The following is a 27,683-nucleotide window of genomic DNA, read 5'->3' on the forward strand; positions in this document are numbered from 1 at the left end:
TTTCCACTTATGCAGCAGAATGTATAGCATTACTATGGTCATGTGCATAATGATGAAGTAGACACTTAGTGTGTTAGTGTAGCACTGTGGGAGATATTTAATGTTATCATTTAGCTTATGATACATTATCAAATTTGAAATGACAATGCACTGAAACCCTGCTTCAATTTGGGTTAAAGATAACACCACAAAACCTCAACAATTGCTTTATGTTTAATAATGTATAAAATAGAATGAAAGTGCAATGTAAAAAATGTAATGTTAAAAACCTTAACTACAAATTGTTTTCCCTTAAATAGCATCTCAGGAAAGATATTCCCATTATTTTATGCTTTTGGGGGCTAATTATGTGAACAAGTCATATAGGCATACATGCTTCTGCAGTAAGTAAGGCACATTTAAAGGGCAGTAATACAGATGTAAGATCTTAATTTGAGCCAGTTTGCTAAAGCAGGAATATAAGGTAGCCTTGGGGACTATTCCATTACTGTACAGGTGATAGTTCAATAATGTAACACCACACTGTCTTTAGCAAATGGCGATTTAAGAGGGCTGTGTGTGTTCAGTGCTGAGACAAATTAACTGGTCCTGTTATGTATCATCACGACATGAGGAGCAGACTGGTGGCCAAATGTGTCATGTTGTTCTGTGACAACGTCAAACCTATGACTGTGCTACAGCAGTAATTAAATGGCAGTTTTTAAGAGCGAAATAACTGAAATGGTACAGGTAGACAGATCATTTTTAACACTGCTGTTGGATCTAAAGAGGTGTCTGAGTTGAGGGTTTTCAAACAGCGGATGGGAACAGGGTCTAAAACTCAGTGGGGGAGAGACAAAACAAGATGGATAGTGGAGGCTGGCAGCAGGTGATGCAGCAGCTTGTGGCTCCAGCTAGTGCCTTGCAGAACTCCCCAATGATTCTCCATCTGCGTCTATATCCTCATAGTCTTGGTGCTCAGTGGAAATGTCGATTTCAATTGTACTAGACTCTGAACCTAGCAAGACAAAATAGGGGATAGGGGAGATGACTGAGTTAAGTGGGTATATACAATATATCCCTTCTCTTACACTTCAAATCATAACTCCCAAGTGCCTAAAATTATCATATGTCCTCTGCTGCTGCTCTCTTCATTCAAGGCATGCACAACAACTTCATACAAATATATCTGGCATATGTTTCAAATGATTGACAAATGTATTTTGGGAATTTTAGAATAGTTTCGACAGGACTCTATTTGCATGTGTTATGGGTTCAAATATTTGGATCCTCTTGTTTAAAAAAAAAAAAAAAAAAGAAAAGTCAAGCCTAACAATTTTCACCTCAACTCTATATTGAAACTTAATTCACATTGGATTTACGATCCTTGAAAGTCATGATTTACATATTTTTATTTTATAAAAAATCTATTAAAATATGCAGAGCCATATTCATAAACAGGAAACACTAAAGCCTTAAATGTTTCTTTATTTCTTAAGGGGTTTTCATTTAAAAGTTAGGATGACTGCCAGGGATCCTGACCATCAATCAAAAACATTCAATATCGGTGTACATTATCTTGAAATTGTGCACACAAACAACTCACTAAGTCTGTTTAAATAGTAGAACATTTTCAATATTTGACATTATGGACTTAAGATATACAGCAGCACATCCCTGTTCACTACATGTTCTACTATACTACAAAAACAGTACAGTGCCTTCAAAGTATTCATACCCTTTGACTTATTCCACATTTTGCTGTGTTACAGCTTCAATTCAAAATTGATTAAAAAAAAATAATTCTCAGACATCTACACACAATACCCCATAATGACAAAGTGAAATTATGTTTTTAGAAATACTCTATACAGTGCTTTCGGGAAGGATTCAGACCGCTTGACTTTCTCCAAAAATGTTTACATTACAGCCTTATTCAAAAATGAATAAAATAAATAAAATCCTCATCGATCTACAAACAATACCCCATAATGACAAAGCGAAAACAGGTTTTTACAAATGTGTCGAGGCACAGATCTGGGGAAGGGTACCAAAGAATTTCTGCAGCATTGATGGTCCCCAAGAACACAGTGGCCTCCATCATTCTTAAATGGAAGAAGTTTGGAACCACCAAGACTCTTTCTAGATCTGGCTGTCTGGCCAATTGGGTGAGAAGAACCTTGATCAGGGAGGTGACCAAGAACCCGATGGTCACTCTGACAGAGTTCCAGAGTTCCTCTGTGGAGTTGGGAGAACCTTCCAGAAGACAACCATCTCTGCAGCACTCCACCGATCAGGCCTTTATGCTAGAGTGGCCAGACAGAAGCCGCTCCTCAGTAAAAGGCCCGCTTGGAGTTACCTGAAGGACTCTGACCATGAGAAACAAGATTCTCTGGTCTGATGACACTAAAGATTGAACTCTTTGGCCTGAATGCCAAGCGTCACGTCTGGAGAAAACCAGGTGAAGCATGGTGGTGGCAGCATCATGCTATGGGGATGTTTTTCAGAGGCAGGGACTCGGAGACTAGTCAGGATCGAGGGAAAGATGAACGGAGAAAAGTACAGTGAGATCCTTGATGAAAACCCACTCCAGAGCGCTCAGGACATCAGACTGGGGGCGAAGGTTCACCTTCCAATAGGACAACGACACTAAGCACACAGCCAAGACAACACAGGAGTGGCTTCAGGACAAGTCTCTGAATGTCCTTGAGTGGCCCAGCCAGAGCCCGGACTTGAACCTGATCGAACATCTCTGGAGAGACCTGAAAAAAGCTGTGCAGTGACGCTACCCATCCAACCTGACAGAGGTTGAAAGGATCTGCAGAAAAGAATGGGAGAAACTCCCCAAATACAGGTGTGCCAAGCTTTTAGCGTCATACCCAAGAAGACTCAAGGCTGTAATAGCTGCCAAAGGTGCTTCAACAAAGTACTAAGTAGGGTCTGAATACTTATGTAAATGTAGTATTACATTTTTTTATATGTAATACATTTGCAAACATTTCTAAAAACCTGTTTTTGCTTTGTCATTATGGGGTATTGTGTGTAGATTGATGAGGAAAAAACAATTTAATCCATTTTAGAATATGGCTGTAACGTAATAAAATGTGGAAAAGGTCAAGGGGTCTGAACTTTCCAAATATATACATACATACAGTATACGTACATACATACATACATACAGTACACATATATCCACATCTTTTAAAAATATATTTTCCTATATTATTTTCGCAGAATCCTATCACCCCTCCCCTAATTGGAGTAAACTAATGAACAACAACACTTAGGCATCTACTTCCAGCTTATACTATATCAATTTTACGGACACAATCTATTTTACAATAGTTATCTTTATTTGCCATATATTTTTAACTGTGATGTTTCACAAAAGTTCTGAACCAAGCCAAAACTGTTACTAGGCCACTCAGGAACAGTGGTGTGTATTCATGGCTGCCAAGGGAAGCCAGGCTTCCCTAAAAAATGGACTAAGAAAAAAGTGTATGTTTTTTGTGTTTTCATAATTTTCTTTCAATTCGCAAGATGCTGAATGTATCTCACTGGAGAAAGCATCCAAGTGAGCGAAACAGTGCCCCTCTGTCTCTGTATGTGTAGCCATCCATCTGATGCTGTCTGGTCAAAAAGATTATGACATTGTTGCCGCCCAAAGCATTGAATACAAGGGAAGCCAGTGAGCATTTGGCCTTCCTTGATTGAAAAAGTTTAAAATAATAGCAAATCAGCGTTGAGCTGAACTGTGAATGGTCCTGGTACGCCAAAAGAAAGTATAAAGGGAAACCAGTTTGGATTTGGAGGGAAACCAGTTTGGATTTGGCTTCACTACTATCACAGAGAAATACGTCATCGATAGAAACAACTTGAATTGTTGCATCTTGTTGTGTGTTGTCTTCCGGTGGCTAGCTAGCTAGCAAAAATTGTCCTTTTCCTAAATTAGCCATGTATGGGGATAGGGATTTGGTCTTATGGTTTAAATTTAATCTCTATACTGGTTAATAATTATAACTGCGATTTTGATCCAACCATAAAATACATTGTTCCCCTGGACTGAGATGAAGGAAGGTCAATATGTAGCTAGATGTAGAAGGCTAATGTTAACTAGCTAAGGTTGCCCATGAAAGGAAATTAGGCTAGCAAGCAAGAATTTTAGCCAGGTCGCCTAGGACAAAAGAGGAGGTTGGCATTGGTATTTCTCTACAAGTAGGGTTAGTCAAAATGTTTTTTCTGCTTGCATGAACACACACACAAATCAGAACCATGGCCAGCCACATCACATTTAGCTTATGTTGATTGGACTAAATTGTTTTTAGTATCTTTAAGTTGTCAGTGTATTAGAGTAATCATAGGTGATATGATGTTGAAGTTGAAATGGTGCTGGAATAGTAGTGTTTGCGACCTGCAGTATTTCTCTGTGGTTCTAAATCAATAGTTGTTTAGTAGTCCGAAATTGTCGGAAACATTAACTTTATTGACCATACTGTAGGTCATGTAACTGTTTGTTACCTGCAATATACTTTACAAAGTTGAATTTATTCTGCCACTGTGTCTTTTTAGTGTCTCAGCCTTAGTTCATATGCCTTACGACCATGATATATGCCTAACAGGTTTAATAGCAAACAAGGCATTTATCACAACACATTGTATTGTATATTTGTCCTTGTGTTTTAGGTTATTGTCCTGCTGAAAGGTGAATTTTTCTCCCAGTGTCTGTTGGAAACCAGGTAGCAGGTTATCCTCTATGATTTTGTCTGTGCTTAGCTCTATTCCGTTTCTTTTTATCCTAAAAAACTCACTAGTCCTTGCCAATGACAAGCATACCCATAACATGATGCAGCCACCACCATGCTTGAAAATATGAAGAGTGGTACTCAGTGATGTGTTGTGCTGAATTTGCCCCAAACATAACTCTTTGTATTCAGGACATAAAGTTAATTTCTTTGCCATTTTTTTTTTGCAGTTTTAATTTAATGCCTTATTGCAAACAGGATGCATGTTTTGGAACGTTTGTATTCTGTACTTCTTTTCACTCTGTAATTTAGGTGGTGAAATCTCTGAGCGGCTTCCTTCCTCACCATCAACTGAGTTAGGAAGGACACCTGTATCTTTGTCGTGACTGGGTGTATTGATACACCATCAAAAGTGTAATTAATAACTTCACCATGCTCAAAGGGATATTCAATGTCTGTTTTGTTTTTTTACCCATCTACCAATATTTTATATATATTTTTATATTTAACTAGGCAAGTCAGTTAAGAACAAATTCTTATTTACAATGACGGCCTACCCAATAGGTGCCCTTCTTTGCGAGGCATTGGAAAACCTCCCTGGCCTTGGTCTTTGTGGTTGAATCTGCGTTTGAAATTCACTGCTCAACTGACCTTAAAGATACAGTAACTGTATGTGTGAAGTATAGAGTTTACGTAGTCATTTAAAAATCATGTTAAAGACTATTATTGCACACAGAGTGAGTTCATGCAACTTATTATGTGAATTGTTAAGTAAATCTTTACTCCTGAACTTATTTAAACATGCCATAACAAAGGGGTTGAATACTTATTGACTCAAGACATTTAAGCTTTTTAATTAAATTGTTAAAAAAAAAAAAGTAAAACATCATTCCACTTTTACATTACGTGTTTAGGCTAGTGACACAAAAGCTCAATTTAATCAATTTTCAATGCAGTCTGTAACACAACAACAATTGGAAAAAGTCAAAGGATGTGAATACTTTGAGGGCACTGTAAATGTCATTTCTTGATGAGAACCAAATCCTTTTGTCCCTGGTAAGTTCTCCTGGCTCAGACCATCATCCTCTACAAGAAATCATCTAAGCTGATCCTGGGGACAATGTCTGACAGTATTATACTTTCAAAACTGGCTTTACTAAGGGAACCTTTGCCTGGTGAGTGAGGCACATTTCTATGGGTCTGAAGCCATCTATAACTTTATAATCTAAAACCAAACCCACGGTGGTATAATATGAAACAGACCAAGAGCAGCTTTATTGGCAGCACCATGCACAGTAGAATCTAGATGATGCTGACCAGTGTGGGTATTACCGGTTTCACCAGCCCTGATACGCTCGGGAGTTACCATTGCCATTCTCCCTGCTCTGCAGCCATGTATGCCCATTACCTTCTGATAGGACGCTGATGGCGTCGGAGGCTGGCTGCCCATTGCCCTTGATGTTCTTGCCAGTCATGTTCTTGGCCTCCTGGACGTGACTCTGGTAGAGCAGGGTGGAGCCCACGATGGGGTTGTAGCCCCCCACGTTAGCCGCCGAGGTGGAGGCTGAATCCCAGGCCAGCTCTCTTCTCCTCTGCAGGCTGCAGTCCACGTCAAAGCCCGTCCAGCCATGGAAGGCCAACGTGTTGAGGAAGCCTGACATGGGGTTCAGGATCCCCTTGAAACAGTAGAACACAGAAACCATCAGGTATGAACAAACCTGAGCCTTCAGTGTAACACACTAACATTGGTGCTGGCCAAGTTTGCTACACAAACAAACGCTTTTGGCTAAGATCGTTTACTATAATCAAAATGGATTCAAAGTGAACCCACCATGATAAACCAAGTGATGATGGCTGTGTTTCGTATATTTTTCAGGTCACTGGGTTTTATGTCCGTCTGCATCTCCAGGTAAAACAGCAGGCTCTCATTGATGATGTTGGGAAGCCAGCTGAAAAGTGGGAATTATGATACAGGTATTGTACATTAATGGCAGGAAAGCATACAGAATGTTTTAGAGGGATTTGTCTTAAAATCTATTGTCGATTAGAGAATGAGTAGTGGTCTGATACTCAATAAATGTTGAACATGGAGGAAACCTCTTCTACTGAGGCTTATTTTTAATAGTGCTAATGTTTTGTTCCATTGCTACCTGGACAGATTCACCCAGGGCTACCTACAAAAGTAATTAAAGTAATTGATTAAAAGTGTAGTAAAAAATCAGTTGAAGTGCCAGTTATTCCATTTGGAAACTTGGATATTAGATTCCAAGGGGCCTCTGCGGGTCTTCATAATGTTCTGAAAGTGTTTTTTTAGAAATACATGGATTTACACTACAGCATTATAAGTATGACCTCTCTGAGTAAAGTCATGGACTTTATGAAAGACAGTCAGGAAGGACAGTTGCCTTAATCAAATTTAACGTGACTTTGTTGCCAAGAGCTGTAATATACAGTACCAGTCAAAAGTTTGGACAAACCTACTCATTCAAGGGTTTTTCTTTAATTTTACTATTTTCTACATTGTAGAATAATAGTGAAGACATCAAAACGATGAAATAACACATATGGAATCATGTAGTAACCAACAAAGTGTTAAACAAATCAAAATATATTTGAGATTTTTCAAAGTAGCCACCCTTTGCCTTGATGACAGCTTTGCACACGCTTGGCATTCTCTTAACCAGCTTCATGAGGTAGTCACCTGGAATGCATTTCAATTAAAAGGGGTGCCTGTTAATTGTTAATTTCTTTCCTTCTTAATGCATTTGAGCCAAGCAGTTGTGTTGTGACAATGTAGAGGTGTAATACAGAAGATAGCCCTATTTGGTAAAAGACCAAGTCCATATTATGGCAAGAACAGCTCAAATAAGCAAAGAAAAACAACAGTCCGTCATTACTTTAAGACATGAAGGTCAGTCAATCCGGAACATTTCAAGAACTTTGAAAGTTTCTTCAAGTGCAGTCGCAAAAACCATCAAGTGCTATGAAGAAACTGGCTCTAATGAAGACCGCCACAGGAAAGGAATACCCAGAGTTACCTATGATGCAGAGGATAAGTTCATTAGAGTTAACTGCACCTCAGATTGCAGCCCAAATAAATGTTTCACAGAATTCAAGTAACAGACACATCTCAACATCAACTGTTCAGAGGAGACTGCATGAATCAGGCCTTCATGGTCGAAATGCTGCAAAGAAACCACTAATAAGAAGAGACTTGCTTGGGCCAAGAAACACGAGCAATGGACATTAGACAGGTGGAAATCTGTCCTAAGGTCTGATGAGTCCAAATTTGAGATTTTTGGTTCCAACCACCGTGTCTTTGTGAGATGCAGAGTAGGTGAATGGATGATCTCTGCATGTGTGGTTCCCACCATGAAGCATGGAGGAGGAGGTGTGATGGTGTGGGGGTGCTTTGCTGGTGACACTGTCTGTGATTTATTTAGAATTCAAGGCACACTTAACCTGCATGGCTACCACAGCATTCTGCAGCGATACACCATCCCATCTGGTTTGCCCTTAGTGGGACTATCATTTGTTTTTCAACAGGACAATGACCCAAAACACACCTCCAGGCTGTGTAAGGGCTATTTGACCAATAAGGAGAGTGATGGAGTGCTGCATCAGATGACCTGGCTTCAACAATCCCCCGACCTCAACCCAATTGAGATGGTTTGGGATGAGTTGGACCGCAGAGTGAAGGAAAAGCAGCCAACAAGTGCTCAGCATATGTGGGAACTCCTTCAAGACTGTTGAAAAAGCATTACTCATGAAGCTGGTTGAGAGAATGACAAGAGTGTGCAAAGCTGTCATCAAGGCAAAGGGTGGCTACTAGAAAAATCTCAAATATATTTTGAATTGTTTAACACTTTTTTGGTTACTACATTATTCCACGTCTGTTATTTCATCGTTTTGATGTCTCCACTATTATTCTTCAACGTAAAAAATAGTAAAAATAAAGAAAAACTCTTGAATGAGTAGGTGTGTCCAAAACTTTGGACTGGTACTGTAGATTCCTCCATAACCATTCCACTTGCCATCAAGCTATTTGTATGCTGTTTGGCTGACAATACAACAGAACACAATACAACACAATACAACAGAACACAGGAGAAATTGCATACTGTGTACTGTGTATACAACAATGAAATGCAATATTCTGGTCTTACCAAATAAAGAAGACCAGCATGATTTTGAAGAAGCGCATTTTTATCTCTGTTCCCAGGCGTCTCTCGTTTTCTGTGTAGATCCCTTGTCGTCCCTTCAATAATGCTGTCACTGAATGGAAAATACAAACGTTCACTTCCTTTCCTTTCTTTCTATTTTGATGATCATCACAAAACCTTTATTTTGAAAAAGAATAGGTATGAAAGATTAAAACATTTAGAGATAAAACACATTTCTGTAGCCCTATACAGTTCAATACAATAGAGCTGTTAGTATTTATCTCTGTATGGAATATCTGATATGAGTGTGCTGGGCCCTGGTAAAAAGTAGTGCACTAAATAGGGAATAGGGTGCCATTTTGGAAGCATATGCCTGTTCAGGGCTCTGTATCATAAAGAGCTTGGGCCGGAGGGGCAGGGTGAACTGACCTGCAGACACAGTCCTGGCGAACAGTGTAGGGTTGACTATAAGCACCAGCATTAGAGGAGCGTAGGTAGTAATGTAGTGAGGAATGGCATGCTGCAGGCCATTTTCACAGCTGCAACACAAGAGAGCACACTGAGAGAAATGCACTGCACATCACACAACCATGCACGTTTCCTCCAAGCAGGGAGGAAGGATCACAGGATAATCAGTAGAGAGAGAAATGTTGGTTTTGCACACCACAATCATCAGGCATTTAAACTACAATATGGCTATTGACTGCCAGCACTGCACAGGTCTTGGAATGCACAGAAAACTGGTCTAACATCAAGAACAAAAGCAAAACATTGTGTTCTTCACTGTATAACCCACACCAGTTAGCACAATATCATACATTCCTCATCATCATGTATTCTGAGACAATGCTCACTCATCCCAGTATGTTGACAGTCAGCAGTACAGTAAACAGTCGCAAGTCTACATTTTCAGTGCATTTCAGAACAACACAAATGTTATGTCATAGACACAGACAAAGCCAACCCACCAGGCACACACTGGTTGAATCAACATTGTTTCCACTTCATTTCAATAAAATGACGTTGAACCAATGTGAAATAGATGTTGAATTGACATCTGTGCCCAGTGGGAAGCTGTTGACATACCTGGAGATGGATGGGTAGTAGAGCATAGCCACACCCTCCACACACAGCAACACAGCCAGACCCCATGTGATCATGTGATAGAGGATGATGGTACTGACGGAACAACAAGACACACATCACGTCATGAGCCAGGCAGAGATTTCAACAGACACATAGTATACGGCACACAATATTTCACTGATTACATATGAGATACATGGTAAAGCCCAGAGAGAAGTGGTATCAGAACCGAAGAGCAGATTTACACATCCGCTTTCTAATGGAAGTGGCATATCATTAGGCCAGTATTAATAATTCAACACAATATTTGGTTTTGCGTTACATCAGAGGCTGTAGTACTTTTCCCCAACTGGAAAGACAGGAGTTCTATATTGAGGAGTTGTAGCTATATTATATTGAAAGATTACAGATATTATATTGATGATAGCGCACATCAGAGGCTATAGTACTTTCCCCCAATTGGAGACATAGTCAAGAGTTTTATTGAGAGAGAACAGATTTGATATAGAAGTGATATAGCAGAAGGTGATAGATGGCAGGAGGAGAGTATAGACTACCTGATTCCTGCAGATCTTCTGACCACCAGGAAGACGTCCACAGCGTAACAGAAGGTCCACCAGAAAGATGCACTGAAGAACAGCTGGATCCACATCTGGGGAACACAAAACCAGATTCAACATCAGAACAACACACTGTATATAAACAATACTTAATCGAGCATCATACAGGATTATAAACATGGTTTAGAATCTCTCCTGAATAAGTAACTAGATAGCTTTTTAATGTAACAAACTAATATACAGTGGGGAGAACAAGTATTTGATACACTGCCGATTTTGCAGGTTTTCCTATTTACAAAGCATGTAGAGGTCTGTAATTTTTATCATAGGTACACTTCAACTGTGAGAGACGGAATCTAAAACAAAAATCCAGAAAATCACATTGTATGATTTTTAAATAATTAATTTGGATTTTATTGCATGACATAAGTATTTGATCACCTACCAACCAGTAAGAATTCCGGCTCTCACAGACCTGTTAGTTTTTCTTTAAGAAGCCCTCCTGTTCTCCACTCATTACCTGTATTAACTGCACCTGTTTGAACTCGTTACCTGTATAAAAGACACCTGTCCACACACTCAATCAAACAGATTCCAACCTCTCCACAATGGCCAAGACCAGAGAGCTGTGTAAGGACATCAGGGATAAAATTGTAGACCTGCACAAGGCTGGGATGGGCTACAGGACAATAGGCAAGCAGCTTGGTGAGAAGGAAACAACTGTTGGCGCAATTATTAGAAAATGGAAGAAGTTCAAGATGACGGTCAATCACCCTCGGTCTGGGGCTCCATGCAAGATTTCACCTCGTGGGGCATCAATGATCATGAGGAAGGTGAGGGATCAGCCCAGAACTACACGGCAGGACCTGGTCAATGACCTGAAGAGAGCTGGGACCACAGTCTCAAAGAAAACCATTAGTAACACACTACGCCGTCATGGATTAAAATCCTGCAGCGCACGCAAGGTCCCCCTGCTTAAGCCAGTGCATGTCCAGGCCTGTCTGAAGTTTGCCAATGACCATCTGGATGATCCAGAGGAGGAATGGGAGAAGGTCATGTGGTCTGATGAGACAAAAATAGAGCTTTTTGGTCTAACTCCACTCGCCGTGTTTGGAGGAAGAAGAAGTATGAGTACAACCCCAAGAACACCATCCCAACCGTGAAGCATGGAGGTGGAAACATCATTCTTTGGGGATGCTTTTCTGCAAAGGGGACAGGACGACTGCACCGTATTGAGGGGAGGATGGATGGGGCCATGTATCGCGAGATCTTGGCCAACAACCTCCTTCCCTCAGTAAGAGCATTGAAGATGGGTCGTGGCTGGGTCTTCCAGCATGACAACGACACGAAGCACACAGCCATGGCAACTAAGGAGTGGCTCCGTAAGAAGCATCTCAAGGTCCTGGAGTGGCCTAGCCAGTCTCCAGACCTGAACCCAATAGAAAATCTTTGGAGGGAGCTGAAAGTCCGTATTGCCCAGCGACAGCCCCGAAACCTGAAGGATCTGGAGAAGATCTGTAGGGAGGAGTGGGCCAAAATCCCTGCTGCAGTGTGTGCAAACCTAGTCAAGAACTACAGGAAACGTATGATCTCTGTAATTGCAAACAAAGGTTTCTGTACCAAATATTAAGTTCTGCTTTTCTGATGTATCAAATACTTATGTCATGCAATAAAATGCAAATTAATTACTTAAAAATCATACAATGTGATTTTCTGGATTTTTGTTTTAGATTCCGTCTCTCATAGTTGAAGTGTACCTATGATAAAAATTACAGACCTCTACATGCTTTGTAAGTAGGAAAACCTGCAAAATCGGCAGTGTATCAAATACTTGTTCTCCCCACTGTAGGTCTAATCTCTTTTATTTCAAATAAGCCTATGTATGTGTCTCCATATGCATTAAGAGTTACATGTATACATGACCATCTCCGCAAATGTCAGTCAGTGTGTTCAAGCCCAAAAACTGGATCAAGGTTGCTAAATGCTCCCTGCGGAGTAATTTACTTATTCAGGGAATTTCACATGCTCTAAATCAGTGGTTCCCAAACTTTTTATAGTCCCGTACCCCTTCAAACATTCAACCTTCAGCTGCGTACACCCTCTAGCACCAGGGTCAGCGCACTCTCAAATGTTGTTTTTTGCCATCATTGTAAGCCTGCTACACACACAGACTATACGATACGTTTATTAAACATAAGAATGAGTGTGAGTTTTTGTCACAAACCTGCTCATGGGAAGTGACAAAGAGCTCTTATAGGACCAGGGCACAAATAATAAAATAATAATAATCAATAATTTTGCTCTTTATTTAGCCATCTTACATATAAAACTTTATTTGTTCATCGAAAATTGTGAATAACTCACCACGTCAATGAGAAGGGTGTGCTTGAATGTAGGTACATTACTCTGCAATATTGGGTTGTATTGGAGAGAGTCTCAGTCTTACATAATTTCCCACACACAGTCTGTGCCTGTATTTAGTTTTCATGCTAGTGAGGGCCGAGAATCCACTCTCACATAGGTACGTCGTTGCAAAGGGCAGCAGTGTCTTAACAGAGCGATTTGCCAAGGCAGGATACTCTGAGCGCAGCCCAATCCAGAAATCTGGCAGTGGCTTCTGATTAAATTCAATTTTCACAGAACCGCTTGTTGCAATTTTGATGAGGCTCTCCTGTTCAGATATCGGTAAGTGGACTGGAGGCAGGGCATGAAATGGATAATGAATCCAGTTGTTTGTGTCATCCATTTCGGGAAAGTACCTGCGTAATTGCGCACCCAACTGAAGCTAATCTGAACACAAGGCTCCCTAAATTTTATCAGCATATCCACTGGGATCCTCTGCCTCTAACCCTATTACAGGGGCTGAGTCACTGGCTTACTGGTGCTCTTTCATGCCGTCCCTAGGAGGGGTGCGTCACTTGAGTGGGTTGAGTTACTGACGTGATCTTCCTGTCTGGGTTGGCGCCCCCCCTTGGTTTGTGCTGTGGTGGAGATCTTTGTGGGCTATACTCGGCCTTGTCTCAGGATTGTAAGTTGGTGGTTGAAGATATCCCTCTAGTGGTGCGGGGGCTGTGCTTTGGCAAAGTGGGTGGGGTTATATCCTTCCTGTTTGGCCCTGTCCGGGGGTATCATCGGATGGGGCCACAGTGTCTCCTGACCCCTCCTGTCTCAGCCTCCAGTCTTTATGCTGCAGTAGTTTATGTGTCGGGGGGCTAGGGTCAGTTGGTTATATCTGGAGTACTTCTCCTGTCTTATCCGGTGTCCTGTGTGAATTTAAGTATGCTCTCTCTAATTCTCTCCTTCTCTCTTTTTTTCTCTCTCTCGGAGGACCTGAGCCCTAGGACCATGCGTCAGGACTACCTGGCATGATGACTCCTTGCTGTCCCCAGTCCACCTGGCCTTGCTGCTGTTCCAGTTTCAACTGTTCTGCCTGCGGCTATGGAACCCTGACCTGTCCACCGGACGTGCTACCTGTCCCAGACCTGCTGTTTTCAACTCTCTAGAGACCGCAGGAGCGGTAGAGATACTCTTAATGATCGGCTATGAAAAGCCAACTGACATTTACTCCTGATTATTATTTGACCATGCTGGTCATTTATGAACATTTGAACATCTTGGCCATGTTCTGTTATAATCTCCACCCGGCACAGCCAGAAGAGGACTGGCCACCCCTCATAGCCTGGTTCCTCTCTAGGTTTCTTCCTAGGTTTCGGCCTTTCTAGGGAGTTTTTCCTAGCCACCGTGCTTCTACACCTGCATTGCTTGCTGTTTGGGGTTTTAGGCTGGGTTTCTGTACAGCACTTCGAGATATTAGCTGATGTACGAAGGGCTATATAAAATCAACTTGATTTGATTTGATGATATCGAATGCGCGACCCGGGCTGGGAAAATTCTGGATCATTGTTACTCTAACTTCCGTGACGCATACAAAGTCATCCCTCGCCCTCCTTTCGGCAAATCTGACCACGACTCCATTTTGTTGCTCCCAGCCTATAGACAGAAACTATAACAGCCCGTGCTCTATAAACGCCCGTGCTCAGGTCTGTTCAACGCTGGTCTGACCAATCTGATTCCACGCTTCAAGATTGCTTCGATCACGTGGACTGGGATATGTTCCGGATAGCGTTGAACAACAACATTGATGTATACGCTGATTCCGTTTATTAGCAAGTGACTATTAAAACCTTCCCCAACCAGAAACCATGGATTGATGGCAGCATTCGCACAAAACTGAAAGTTTTTAATCAGGGCAAGGCGACCGGAAACATGACCGAATACAAACAGTGTAGCTATTCCCTCCGCAAGGCAATCAAACAAGCTAAGCGTCAGTATAGAGACAAAGTAGAGTCGCAATTCAACGGCTCAAAAACGAGAGGAATGTGGCAGGGTCTACAGTTAATCACAGACTACAAAAAGAAAACCAGCCCCGTCGCGGACCTCGATGTCTTGCTCCCAGACAAACTAAACAACTTCTTTGCTCGCTTTGATGACAATACAGTGTCACCGACACAGCCCGCTACCAAAACCTGCAGACTCTCCTTCACCGCAGCCAACGTGAGTAAAACATTTAAACGTGTTAACCCTCGCAAGGCTGCCGGCCCAGACAGCATCCCTAGCCGCGTCCTCAGAGCATGCGCAGACCAGCTGGCTGGTGTGTTTACGGACATATTCAATCAATCCCTATCCCAGTCTGCTGTTCCCACATGCTTCAAGAGGGCCACCATTGTTCCTGTTCCCAAAAAAGCGAAGGCAACTGAGCTAAACGACTATCGCCCCGGAGCACTCACTTCCGTCATCATGAAGTGCTTTGAGAGACTAGTCAAGGATCATATCACCTCCACCCTACCTGACACCCTAGACCCACTCCAATTTGCTTACCGCCCCAATAGATCCACAGACGACGCAATCGCAATCACACTGCACACTGACCTAACCCATCTGGACAAGAGGAATACCTATGTAAGAATGCTGTTCATCGACTGCAGCTCAGCATTTAACACCATAGTGCCCTCCAACCCCGTCATTAAGCTCGAGAACCTGGGTCTCGACCCCGCCCTGTGCAACTGGGTCCTGGACTTTTTGACGGGCCGCCCCCAGGTGGTGAGGGTAGGAAACAACATCTCCACCCCGCTGATCCTCAACACTGGGGCCCCACAAGGGTGTGTTCTCAGCCCTCTCCTAGTACTCCCTGTTCACCCATGACTGCGTGGCCATGCACGCCTCCAACTCAATCATCAAGTTTGCAGACGACACTACAGTGGTAGGCTTGATTACAACGATGAGATGGCCTACAGGGAGGAGGTGAGGGCCCTCGGAGTGTGGTGTCAGAAAAATAACCTCAACTCAACGTCAACAAAACAAAGGAGATGATCGTGGACTTCAGGAAACAGCAGAGGGAGCACCCCCCTATCCACATCGACGGGACAGTAGTGGAGATGGTGGAAAGTTTTAAGTTCCTCGGCGTACATATCATGGACAAACTGAAATGGTCCACCCACACAGACAGCGTGGTGTAGAAGGCGCAACAGCGCAACAGCGCCTCTTCAACCTCAGGAGGCTGAAGAAATGTGGCTTGTCACCAAAAACACTCATAAACTTTTACAGATGCACAATCGAGAGCATCCTGTCGGGCTGTATCACCGCCTGGTACGGCAACTGTTCCGCCCACAACCGCTCTCCAGAGGGTATTGAGGTCTCCACAGCGCATCACCGGGGGCAAACTACCTGCCCTCCAAGACACCTATACCACCCAATGTCACAGGAAGGCCAAAAAGATCATCAAGGACAACAACCACCCGAGCCACTGCCTGTTCACCCCGCTATCATCCAGAAGGCAAGGTCAGTACAGGTGCATCAAAGCTGGGACCGAGAGACTGAAAAACAGCTTCTATCTCAAGGCCATCAGACTGTTAAACAGCCATCACTAACATTGAGTGGCTGCTGCCAACATACTGACTCAAATCTCTAGCCACTTTAATAATAAAAAATGGAATGTATCACTAGTCACTTTAAACAATGCCACTTTATATAACGTTTACATACCCTACATAACTCATCTCATATGTATATACTGTACTCTATACCATCTACTGCATCTTGCCTATGCCGTTTGGCCATCGCTCATCCATATATTTATATGTACATATCCTTATTCATTCCATTACACTTGTGTGTATAAGGTAGTTGTTGTGAAATTGTTAGATTACTTGTTAGATATTACTGCATGGTCGGAACTAGAAGCACAAGCATTTCGCTACACTCGCATTAACATCTGCTAACAATGTGTATGTGACCAATAAAATTTGATTTGATTTGAACTCACTCAGATGCTTCGCTATATCACATTTGACATTGTCCGTAAACTTCAGTTCATTTGCACACAAAAAATCATACAATGATGGAAAGACCTGTGTGTTGTCCTTGTTAATGCAGACAGAGAAGAGCTCCAACTTCTTAATCATAGCCTCAATTTTGTCCCGCACATTGAATATAGTTGCGCAGAGTCCCTGTAATCCTAGATTCAGATCATTCAGGTGAGAAAAAACATCACCCAGATAGGCCAGTCGTGTGAGAAACTCGTCATCATGCAAGCGGTCAGACAAGTGAAAATTATGGTCAGTAAAGACAACTTAAAGCTCGTCTCTCAATTAAAAAAAAAAACATGTCAATACTTTGCCCCTTAATAACCAGCGCACTTCTATATGTTGTGAAAGCGTTACATGGTCGCTGCCCAAGAGTTCATGGTCGCTGCACAAGAGTTCAGGGGCCTTGCTTAAACAAAGTTAACCATTTCCACTGTAGTGTCCAAAACGTCTTTCAAGCTATCAGGCATTCCTTTGGCAGCAAGAACCTCTCTGTGGATGCTGCAGTGTACCCAAGTGGCGTCGGGAACAACTGCTTGCGCGCACGTTACCACTCCACTATGTCTCCCTGTCATGGCTTAGCGCCATCAGTACAGATACAAACACATCTTGACCACCAAAGTCCATTTGATGTCACAAAGCTGTGCAGTACTGCAGAAGAGGATGTCTTCCCTAATTGACCCCCCATAAACATAACGGACATATACCAGGAGCTGTGCCAGGCCCGCCACGTCTGTTGACTCATCCAGCTGTAATGCATATAATTCACTGGCTTGTAATGCAAAGCAGTAATTGTTTCAAAACGTGTCCTGCCATGTCACTGATGCGTCGTGAAACAGTGTTGTTTGATGGAGGCATTGTCTGTATAGTTTTTGGGGCCTTTTCCCCCAGCATTGTCCCAGCCATATCCGCGGCAGAATTAAGTCCTCCACAATAGTATGGGGCTTGCCTATCCTAGCCACTTGGTAGCTCACCATATAAGACGTTTCTAGCCCCTTCTTATTAATGGTATATGTTGCTTTTATACGTCTTACTACTTGAAAGTCATCTTAATTCTCGCTCAAAATACTCCCGTGGCTTATTTTTCAAATTGGCATGTTTTGTTTCTAAATGTCTGCAGAAGAGTGAAGGTTTCATCGTGTTGTGAGATAGTAATTTTGCACATATAACACACTGTGGCTGAGGAAAGGCACTACTCCCAACATAAGAGAACCCCAAATCAATGTAGTTCCCATCATATTTGCCCCTCTTCGATGGTCCAACGTCGCTGTCTGTTGTTCGGTGCTTTCCCGGGTACATACGGACCGTTAGTGGAATTCCCGCGAGAGAGTAACAGTTAATGTGATTGGATGTTAATTATTTGACTAGGCTACCTGTATTTGACATTGTGTTGTTATTTCGATGAACACTAGATGGTTTAATTTTATTTTTGGTAGTGAAACGAGGCTACTCAGGCGGAAAAAACCTCACCCAAATGTATAGCCCCGTTGGAAAATATAAATGAACTGTTTGAAAATGTGAAGAATTTATTTAAAAAATTTAATAATTAAAAAAAATGTGAATCACATTTTTATTTGGCGTACCCCCAACGGCATTGCACATACCCCCAGTTTGGGAATACCTGCTCTAAATAAAGGTGTTGGTTCAACACGCCTGACTCTCCTCAACACCCTCTGCTGTGTGCAGTGAGATGGTTGTTATAACTTCTTTAAGCTTTAGGTATGAAGGAAGTTAGAGGTAGTTTCGTGAGGCAATTAACTAGCGTTAGCACAATGACTGGAAGTCTATGGGTATCTGCTAGCATGCTACTTCTAACTTCCTTCATACTGGACACAGAGACATAAAAATGGTATCCACAAGTTCATCTGACTCTGGGAGTAGATAAAGGGCGTCATTGCCAAAATCCCGAAGTATCCCTTTAACCACCATTTTGGCATGCAAGTGACTGTTCAAATGTAAGATCATAGCATCTGCTAGCCTGTTACTCCCAGTACTGTATATTTGCTGAGCTCATATTTGTCTCCTCTGCTAGGTCAGATGGTTTTCTTGGTTAGGTCACATGGTCAAGAAAACATCTATCATACATACTGCACTGCCGACACAGAACACCTCTGGCCACATGTCGCTGTTGTTGGCCACATTGATCCCTCTGACAAGGTTGGGCAGGCCCAGCCAGATGGATGACCTCACTATGATACCTGGAGGAGACAAACACAACAAGACCTCTCAAAACATCTGACCATCATATAAAGATCTGTTATACAGGATGTCAATGAGGGGGGCTCCCGAGTGGCGCTGCATATCAGTGCTAGAGGCGTCACTACAGACCCTGGCCTGGTTCAATTCCAGGCTGTATCACAATCACAATTGTGTGTGTATCCGTTGCTCCTCCACATACACATTCTCCTCTTAGTCCTTGTGTAATGATTGCAGTGAGACCCCCAGGCCTGTTATAAAATCAAGCTAGTAGGCTAACAATCCATTCTTTGACTGATGATATGTGAGACATATTGGCCTGCAAAATGCCTATTGCATAAATTGTATTTCACTAGCTACAATATCTGGTTCCATTGTCATAAACTGTGATAAACAATCTAAAATTGTACAGTAAAGTAGAGGGACACAATTACAAACGTGGTGTACGCCTACAACTTTGATTAAATTCTCCATGGTATCGACTGTGACGCGAAAGGTGTTCATGAAAAGTAACGGGACATAGCCTTACCTGCACATCCCAGTATATCACATATGCTGATGATAAACAATATTCTCGACGAAGACGCTGGTTTGGGAAGAGGGTACTGTCCAAGGCGCCTGTAACCCCTACGTTTGGGCAAAATTTGTAAAATAGAAAATATCAAACTTAAACTTGCGCTACCGATGCAAATGGCGCCAAAGAAGAGGGGCTGAAAAGTAATGACAAATTCGGTCGATGCGTCTCGGTTTGGGCAGCAGAACGTCTCCAGCCTTGGGGATGCCATCACGGACTCGATGGAAAGAAGCAGGCTACGGTGTCAGGGGAGAAAAGAAAGGAAAATTCATTAATTTAGTCCGTGGAATGAGGTCTGTTTCAAGTGAAAATCACGGGTTGAATCATCATGTGCTTCTATTTAATCCTTCCAGTCAGGGTTTAACTGCCCCACATTGGTAAGAAGCCACATAAGAATGTTGCTCAACATTTGTAGTAAAAAGGCTTAGGCTACTTTTTGTTAAGTTAAATGTTTCCACAAAATTGTCCATGCCTCTATAATATTAAGTATAAATTGCATTATGAGTGTGAGAAAACGTGGAAATTAAGTGTATAAATGTGTGTTCAGGAAAATACTGAATCATACCTTTAATAAATAGCAGATGCAGTAGTACTAGTGGAAAATATGAAATGCACAGTATGCAAACTTTTACCAATTGTACAAGAACATCTGATACTATGCAGTTGTTTGGAGTGGTTTGAATGTAGGTAGGCTACATTAGGAAGTTGAAATAGAGTAACAAAGTTACTAAGCCCTACCCTGTCCAGACAGATCATTTATGAATAGCCTACTATGCAGCACCTGACCTGAGTAGCTAGAGGAGCTGCTACATTCCAGCTCTAAGAGCCTGAAAAGCAGGTAAACCGTTGTAGAAATGATTTGTGGATCAATGGAGCTATGAATATGCATTGATTACAGAGAGGCCATTCAGTGGGTTTATACAGTGGTATTCTAATCCATGCACCTTCTCTGACAAGGCACAAAGTAATGTGTGTTTTAGGTTTACAGTGGCAACATAATAATAATAGTGAATTGTAGGCTATTATGATTTTGGATTTTTGCAGCTCTCTCTTCTCTTTCCTTCTTTCTCAATGAACAAACCTAGCTGCTACTGACATCTGGTGGTGGATAAAATAACTTATGTAGAGAATGTTTTCATTAGATAATCACGTTGCATCCATGAAGAATGTATGTCACAGAATGTGCATGCTAAGGAGTGCCTTGCCATGTTTTCTCACTGTCAAATGTTTGCCTTGATAATGTCAATGTGGGGTAGCAATTCTGGGATATTTAAAAATAAACTAACTTATGTGGATGATTAGTTTATTCTCATGGCGGATCTCATGGCGAACCGGATGCTAGTTTATCTATGCCAGACAATGCAGTAAGTAAGTAAGTAAGTTTTCTGGCGTGTTTCCTCTGTAAAACAACAGCTTATCCTCCAAATGGAAAAAGTAGGGAGCATAAATTGGTTTCTGGCAAATAACTCTGGCAAATTTCTGTGAGCCTGGAATTTCTCCTTGTAAAGTTTAGGCATTTATAAGTCTATCCAGCCATCTTTTTGAACTGCATTTCTTTCCAAAAATGTATTGGATTTTTGGAAACTTGCATGTAAAGTCTGAGTACAACTGATGAATAACCAGGCATGGAAAAGTCCTCCACTGAAAGCATGGCTTTACAGTTTATATCCAAGGGAAAAGTGTCAGTTACGATGTTGACACATTACCCAAACTACAAAAACAAACGTGTACCTGCACATCTCCTACGTATCTTTCCAGCCCCCCCCCCCCTATTTTTCTTACTAAAGCCCACTCCTTCCCTCTAACCCTCCCTCTTTAGCTGGAGGTGATGGGTGTGAACTGTCTGTGATGACAGTGTCAAGTTACAGACCTGCTCAACAGGATTCTACCCACTATCTCTGCCCACAATTGGGTCTAATGAACACCATATGCACTGTAAAAACAAGACCAGCAATGCATTCAAAACCACTTCCTGCAGGGCAGGCTGAAGCTGAGGGGAAATGACATCACAGGCTTTAAGTTGGGATGTGATGTCGAAATCACCCAAAAACAGTTCAGGAACAGACGGGTACAGATAAATGTTGACACCAGCGACAGGTCGAAGTCCAGTTGCTGATGTTACAAAACCAATGGTGCAAGACAGACTACTAGACTGCCGTCTGATTTGGGGAACTCTATAGGTCAACAATGAGACAGGCTACAGGACACAGCAGTGACAACCCGAGGAACAATGCTATCCAGACTGGATCAGTTGTTTTTCTCTCCAACCCTTTGATGAGTGGTGAGTAGATTGCTTGGTGAGATACACTAAAAGTTTCCACTTGTCTATATCTATGCTTTGGCCAATGAATGTCTGTATCTGTGAATGATCCTATAATTGTTGTTCTTCTCTTATAAGATATTGAGTCAGATTGGTCCCCCATTCATGATGCAGCCTACAATGGACGTGTTCTCACACTGAGAAACCTAATAGCGCAGGTAAGGAAGGCACACCCAGGCCCACAGGGCACAAACGTTTATTCCACGTTGGTTCAATGTAATTTCATTGAAATGACATGGAAACAATGTCGATTCAACCAGTGTGTGCCCTGTGGGTCCTTATTATGCACGCTCATGCCTGCAGGCTTTAGTGTAACTGCTATTTGTTATTTCTGTTTATAAAGTAACAATAGCCTTACCATTGTCTGCGGAATGGGGCTGTAGATGGAATGCATCACTTAAGCACAGCATTATTCAAGGGACAGCTTAGCACACTGAACATTCAAAGCAATTTCAATATGGAGAAATGTCTGTCTATTGTTGGCAGAGGGAATAGGATTGGTTTTATATTTGTGTGTCATTTTTCAACCCTCTTCACAGGGAACGTGTGTCAACCTGGCCACTCTAGACAGAGTCTCTCCCCTTCATGGAGCATGTCTGCAGGGACACACTGACTGTGCCCGGTTACTGATAGAAAATGGGGCAAATGTGAGTAAGGAATTTCACTCTAATCTGCACCATCTCTGAATTTGGCTGATTTTAAGACTTATTTACATGATTATGATTCAATTTCAATGTAGAACAAGCACAGGCTAAATACAGGCAGACCCCTCTGAATATGGGTTATAAATGTTTCTGTGGAGGTATTAGGCGATTAACCTCACTCATTCCTTGTCACTTTAACATTACTAGCACAAATCTGTAGACAACAATACCCCAACTGTACACTGAGTGGGTGTAAAGTCACATGTTTCAATAGCTACTGAATTGGAGTGTAACAATTTATTTAACTGTTGAATAGTCTACATTTTCGTTTTTAAAAAGCACTGAGCGAAAACGGAATATCAACAACATAGCTCAGGAAGTAGGAAGCTCTCTCAACCATTTATATGCAGATGATACAGTCTTATACTCAGCTGGCACCTCCCCAGTAGTCACCTCATACAAGTACTTGGGAGTATGGCTTGACAGTACACTGTCCTCTCAGCACATATCCAAGCTGCAAGCCACGGTTAATCTAGACTTGGTTTCCTCTATTGTAATCGCTCCTCTTTCACCACAGCTGCGAAACTAACCCTGATTCAGATTACCATTCTACCCATGTTAGATTACGGAGACGTAATTTATAGATCGGCAGGTAAGGTAGCTGTCGAGTGGCTAGATGTTCTTTACCATTCGGCTATCAGATTTGCCACCAATGCTCCTTATAGGACACATCACTGCACTTTATACTGCTCTGTAAACTGGCCATCTCTATATACTTGTCGCAAGACCCACTGGTTGATGCTTTTTTATAAAAGACTCTTAAGCCTCTCTCCCCCCATCTGAGATCCCTGCTGCAGCCCTCATCCTCCACATACAACACCCATTCTGCCAGTCACATTCTGTTAAAGGTCCCCAAAGCACACACATCCCTGGGTTGCTCCTCTTTTCAGTTCGCTGCAGCTAGCGACTGGAACGAGCTGCAACAAACACTCAAACTGGACAGTTTTATCGGCATTTCAACATTCAAGGACTTAATCATGGACACTCTTACTGACACTTGTGGCTGCTTCACGTGATGTATTGTTGTCTCTACCCTTTTTGCCCTTCGTGCTGTTGTCTGTGCCTAACAATGTTTGTACCATATTTGTGCTGCTACCATGTTGTGGTGCTGCCATGTTGTGTAGCTACCGTGTTGTTGCTCTTGGTAGGCCGTAATTGTAAATAAGAAGTTGTTCTTAACTTAGCATAGTTAAATAAAGGTAAAAAATATATACACTGAACAAAAATATAAACGCAACATGCAATTTAAATTTTATTTTTTCTGAGTTAAAGTTCATATAAGGAAATCAGTCAATTGAAATAAATCAATTAGGCCCTAATCTATGGATTTCACATGACTGGGAATACAGATATGCATCTGTTGGTAGGATACTGTACCTTTAAAAAAGTAAGGGTGTGAATCACAAAACCAGTCAGTATGTGATGTGACCACCATTTGCCTCATGCAGCGCGGAACATCTCTTTCGCATAGAGTTGATCAGGCTGATGATTGTGGCCTGCGGAATGCTGTCCTACTCCTCTGCAATGGCTGTGCGAAGTTGCTGGATATTAGCGGGAACTGGAACACGCTGTTCTACACGTCGATCCAGAGCATTCCAAACATGCTCAAGGGGTGACATGTCTGGTGAGTATGCAGGCCATGGAAGAACTGGGACATTTTCAGCTTCCAGGAATTCTGTACAGATCCTTGCGACATGGGGCTGTGCATGATCATGCTGAAACATGAGATGATGGCGGCGGATGAATGGCACGACAATGGACCTCAGGATCTCGTCATGGTATCTCTGTGCATTCAAATTGCCATCGATAAAATGCAATTGTGTTCATTGTCCGTAGCTTACAACCTGCCTATACCATAACCCCACCGCCACTATGGGGTACTCTGTTCACAACGTTGACATCAACAAACCGCTCGCCCACATGATGCCCTGCCATCTGCCAATTACAGTTGTAACAGGGGTTCATCCGTGAAGAGCACACTTCTTCAGCATGCCAGTGGCCATCCAAGACGAGCATTTGCCCACTGAAGTTGTTTACAATGCCGAACTGCAGTCAGCACGCAGATGAGCTTCCCTGAGACTTTCTGACAGTTTGTGCAGAAATTATTTGGTTGTGCAAACCCACAGTTTCATCAGCTGTCCAGGTGGCTGGTCTCAGATGATCCCATAGGTGAAGAAGCCGGATGTGGAGGTCCTGGGCTGGCGTGGTTACACGTGGTCTGTGGTTGAGGCCGGTTGGACGTACTGCCAAGTTCTCTATAACAACATTGGAGGCGGCTTATTCAATTCTCTGGCAATAGCTTTGGTGGACATTCCTGCAGTCAGCATGCCAATTGCACTCTCTCTCAATACTTTAGACAACTGTGGCATTGTGTTGTGTGACAAAACTGCACTTTTTAGAGTGGTCTTTTATTGACCCCAGCACAAAGCGCACCTGTGTAATGATCACGCTGTTTAATCAGCTTCTTGATATGCCACACCTGTCAAGTGCATTGATTATCTTGGGAAAGGAGAAATGTTCACGAACAGGGATGTTAACAAATGTGTGCACCTATAAATAAGCTTTTTGTGCGTATATATAACATTTCTGGGATCTTTTATTTCAGCTCAAAAAACATGGGACCAACACTTTATATATCTCCATGTAGGTGTGCAACTACCATTCCCAGACACACTTATATGCTTGGAATGTGACAACCAGTGGAGTGTTAACCTTCTCAGCAGGCTATCACCAGCAGTTATGTTGGTTTGTATAGGATGGTAGAGGTATCTGGCAAGATATATGTTGTTGTCTGCGGTACCAGGTGAATGTCCCCATGTTGGAGAAGACCACCCCTCTGTCGGAGGCCTGTGCCCGGGGCCACGCGGCCTGTGTGACCCTGCTCCTCCAGCACGGAGCCTCACCCCAGGGATCCAGCCTCTCAGCCTCCCCCATCCACGAGGCCGCAGCCAAAGGTCAGGGGTCACATTCTTAGCTTTTATCGTCAGCTTTTATCAAATAAAAAAGAGCACCATGAACTCCATTTTTTGTTGTTGCAGTTATTTCTTTTTTTGTAATACCTAGGAGCACTTTGTTAAACCATTGTCAGATTTGATATTTTTTATGATAAAGTGTAATGAGATGTATCATTCCCCAGATTTAGTTACAGTAAGCAGTTTTTCAAAGCAGATCCCACACACTGTTCTTTATTCCATGAATATATCTATGTCCAGGTCACCCAGAGTGCATTGAGTCTCTGGTTCATCACGGGGCAGATGTAGATCAGCACACTGACCAATCAGGCTCGCCGCTCTACATTGCCTGCACAAATCAGCATCTGAGTACCGTGAGGAAACTGCTTCAGCTTGGTATGAAAATGGATTCTCTTTAGTTTGTTGTTATTACGCAGAAAGGATGTATAGATAGAATCTGGACTAGACATTGACCAGTGTGCTTCTATCACAAAGTGCTCAAATATTATAATAAGAGTTATTTACAGTTTACACTTGGCCTGCAGTATATGATACTCTCATTTGACATTTACTGTAGGCTACATACAAAATCCACACATTTACACACAATATCCACACATATATGCTCTCTGTCAGGTGCTAGTGTGAACAGGAGTAAGGATGGGGACTCTCCTCTGCACGCGGCAGCCCGTCTGTCCAACCCTGAGCTGGTGTCTGTTCTCCTGGAGCACGGGGCTGACTGCAACTGCAGAGACACACAGGGCAAGCAGCCCCTGGACCTGGCCCTTGCCAACAGCCCCGTTGAGAAACTACTGGGCCACAGAGGAGGTAGCTAGACCTGTAATGGATCTATCTGATACACAAGATTTTGGACAGAAGATTCTGTGGTGCTTTGAACTGCTGTTGTATACATTGAGTTTAAATACACCATGGATGTGTTTGTGAAAGGATTCTTGGTTCTTGCATGATTTATTAGATTTGCATAGTATTTACATTGTACTTGTGTTATTAACAATATCAAACCCTGAGAACATCTTTATGTTATCTAAATTATGGCTGTTTCTCCTCTGATGGCTGACCAGGAGTGTCTCGTCTGATGCAGCAGTGCCGGCTGTCCATCAGGAAGGTTTTGGGAAAGGCCAGACTTAGTTCAATCCATGGTCTTCAGATCCCCACAGAACTGAAGCAATACCTTCTGTACCAATCAGATCTATAGGGTATATCCATTAAATTAACATATTTTTTATGTTCTCTCTCAATGCATTTCTACTTTCGGTCAATAGGTGGCACCTTAGCACCAGCATCTGTGGAGAGGACGTAAACACTTATTGTGAATGTTGATTAGTGGGATGGTTTGTGCCACATTATCAGATTTGTGCACATGAAAGATATGAGAAAGAGAGAACTTTAGATTTTATGCATTCAGAAATAAATAAATAAATATGTACTGTTACTTGAAAATTGGTGTGATATTGCTCAATGGTAAGATCATAAATGTTTACCAAAGGAATGCCAAATAAACATCATTATTTTGTTTCAAACAATGCCTTTTGGATTTTCTAAAAAGCTTAAAATGTAAGAATCCATTCATGATACTGTAGCTTCGTACACCCATTAATGCATTCATCTATCCATACAATTACATATATATTTACATGTAAATTATGTAAGTATACATACACAGGTACATACACAGCTTAATACATAGTGTATTCAGACCCCTTGACTTTTTCCACATTTTGTTACATTACAGCCTTATTCTAAAATTGACTAAATCGTTTTTTCCCCTAATCAATCTACACACAATACCCCATAATGACAAAGCAAAACCAGGTTAAGACTTTTTTTTGCCAATGTAATAAAAATAAATATCACATTTACATAAGTATTCAGACCCTTTACTCTGTACTTTCTTAAAGCACATTTGGCAATGATTACAACCTTCTTTGGTATGACGCTACAAGCTTGGCACACCTGTGTTAGGGGAGTTTCTCTCATTCTTCTCTGCAGATCAACTCAAGCTCTGTCAGGTTGGATGGGGAGCGT

The 27,683-nt window shown here is 42.1% G+C and overlaps 2 protein-coding genes across 2 annotated transcripts; one reads left to right on the forward strand and one right to left on the reverse strand.

Annotated features, from left to right (window-relative positions):
* Positions 1 to 73: 73 nt before the first annotated feature.
* LOC139538752 (G-protein coupled receptor 143-like) lies at positions 74 to 19,996 on the reverse strand. Its single transcript, XM_071341143.1, has 9 exons — positions 19,618 to 19,996; positions 18,981 to 19,090; positions 10,528 to 10,622; positions 9,971 to 10,063; positions 9,314 to 9,423; positions 8,888 to 8,996; positions 6,553 to 6,670; positions 6,130 to 6,397; positions 74 to 997 (listed from the first exon to the last, which is right to left on the reverse strand). Exons 1-9 carry the CDS (start codon positions 19,871 to 19,873, stop codon positions 894 to 896), a joined length of 1,263 nt encoding a protein of 420 aa, XP_071197244.1. The 5' UTR covers positions 19,874 to 19,996; the 3' UTR covers positions 74 to 893.
* A 979-nt stretch (positions 19,997 to 20,975) lies between these two features.
* Positions 20,976 to 27,178, forward strand: LOC139538753 (ankyrin repeat and SOCS box protein 9-like). The gene is made up of 8 exons (XM_071341144.1): positions 20,976 to 21,034; positions 21,482 to 21,943; positions 22,061 to 22,140; positions 22,522 to 22,629; positions 25,490 to 25,640; positions 25,899 to 26,033; positions 26,274 to 26,465; positions 26,720 to 27,178. Exons 2-8 carry the CDS (start codon positions 21,850 to 21,852, stop codon positions 26,851 to 26,853), a joined length of 894 nt encoding a protein of 297 aa, XP_071197245.1. The 5' UTR covers positions 20,976 to 21,034; positions 21,482 to 21,849; the 3' UTR covers positions 26,854 to 27,178.
* Positions 27,179 to 27,683: the final 505 nt, after the last annotated feature.

The sequence above is a fragment of the Salvelinus alpinus genome, chromosome 14 (assembly GCF_045679555.1).
Source record: "Salvelinus alpinus chromosome 14, SLU_Salpinus.1, whole genome shotgun sequence".
NCBI classification, from domain to species: Eukaryota; Metazoa; Chordata; class Actinopteri; order Salmoniformes; family Salmonidae; genus Salvelinus; species Salvelinus alpinus.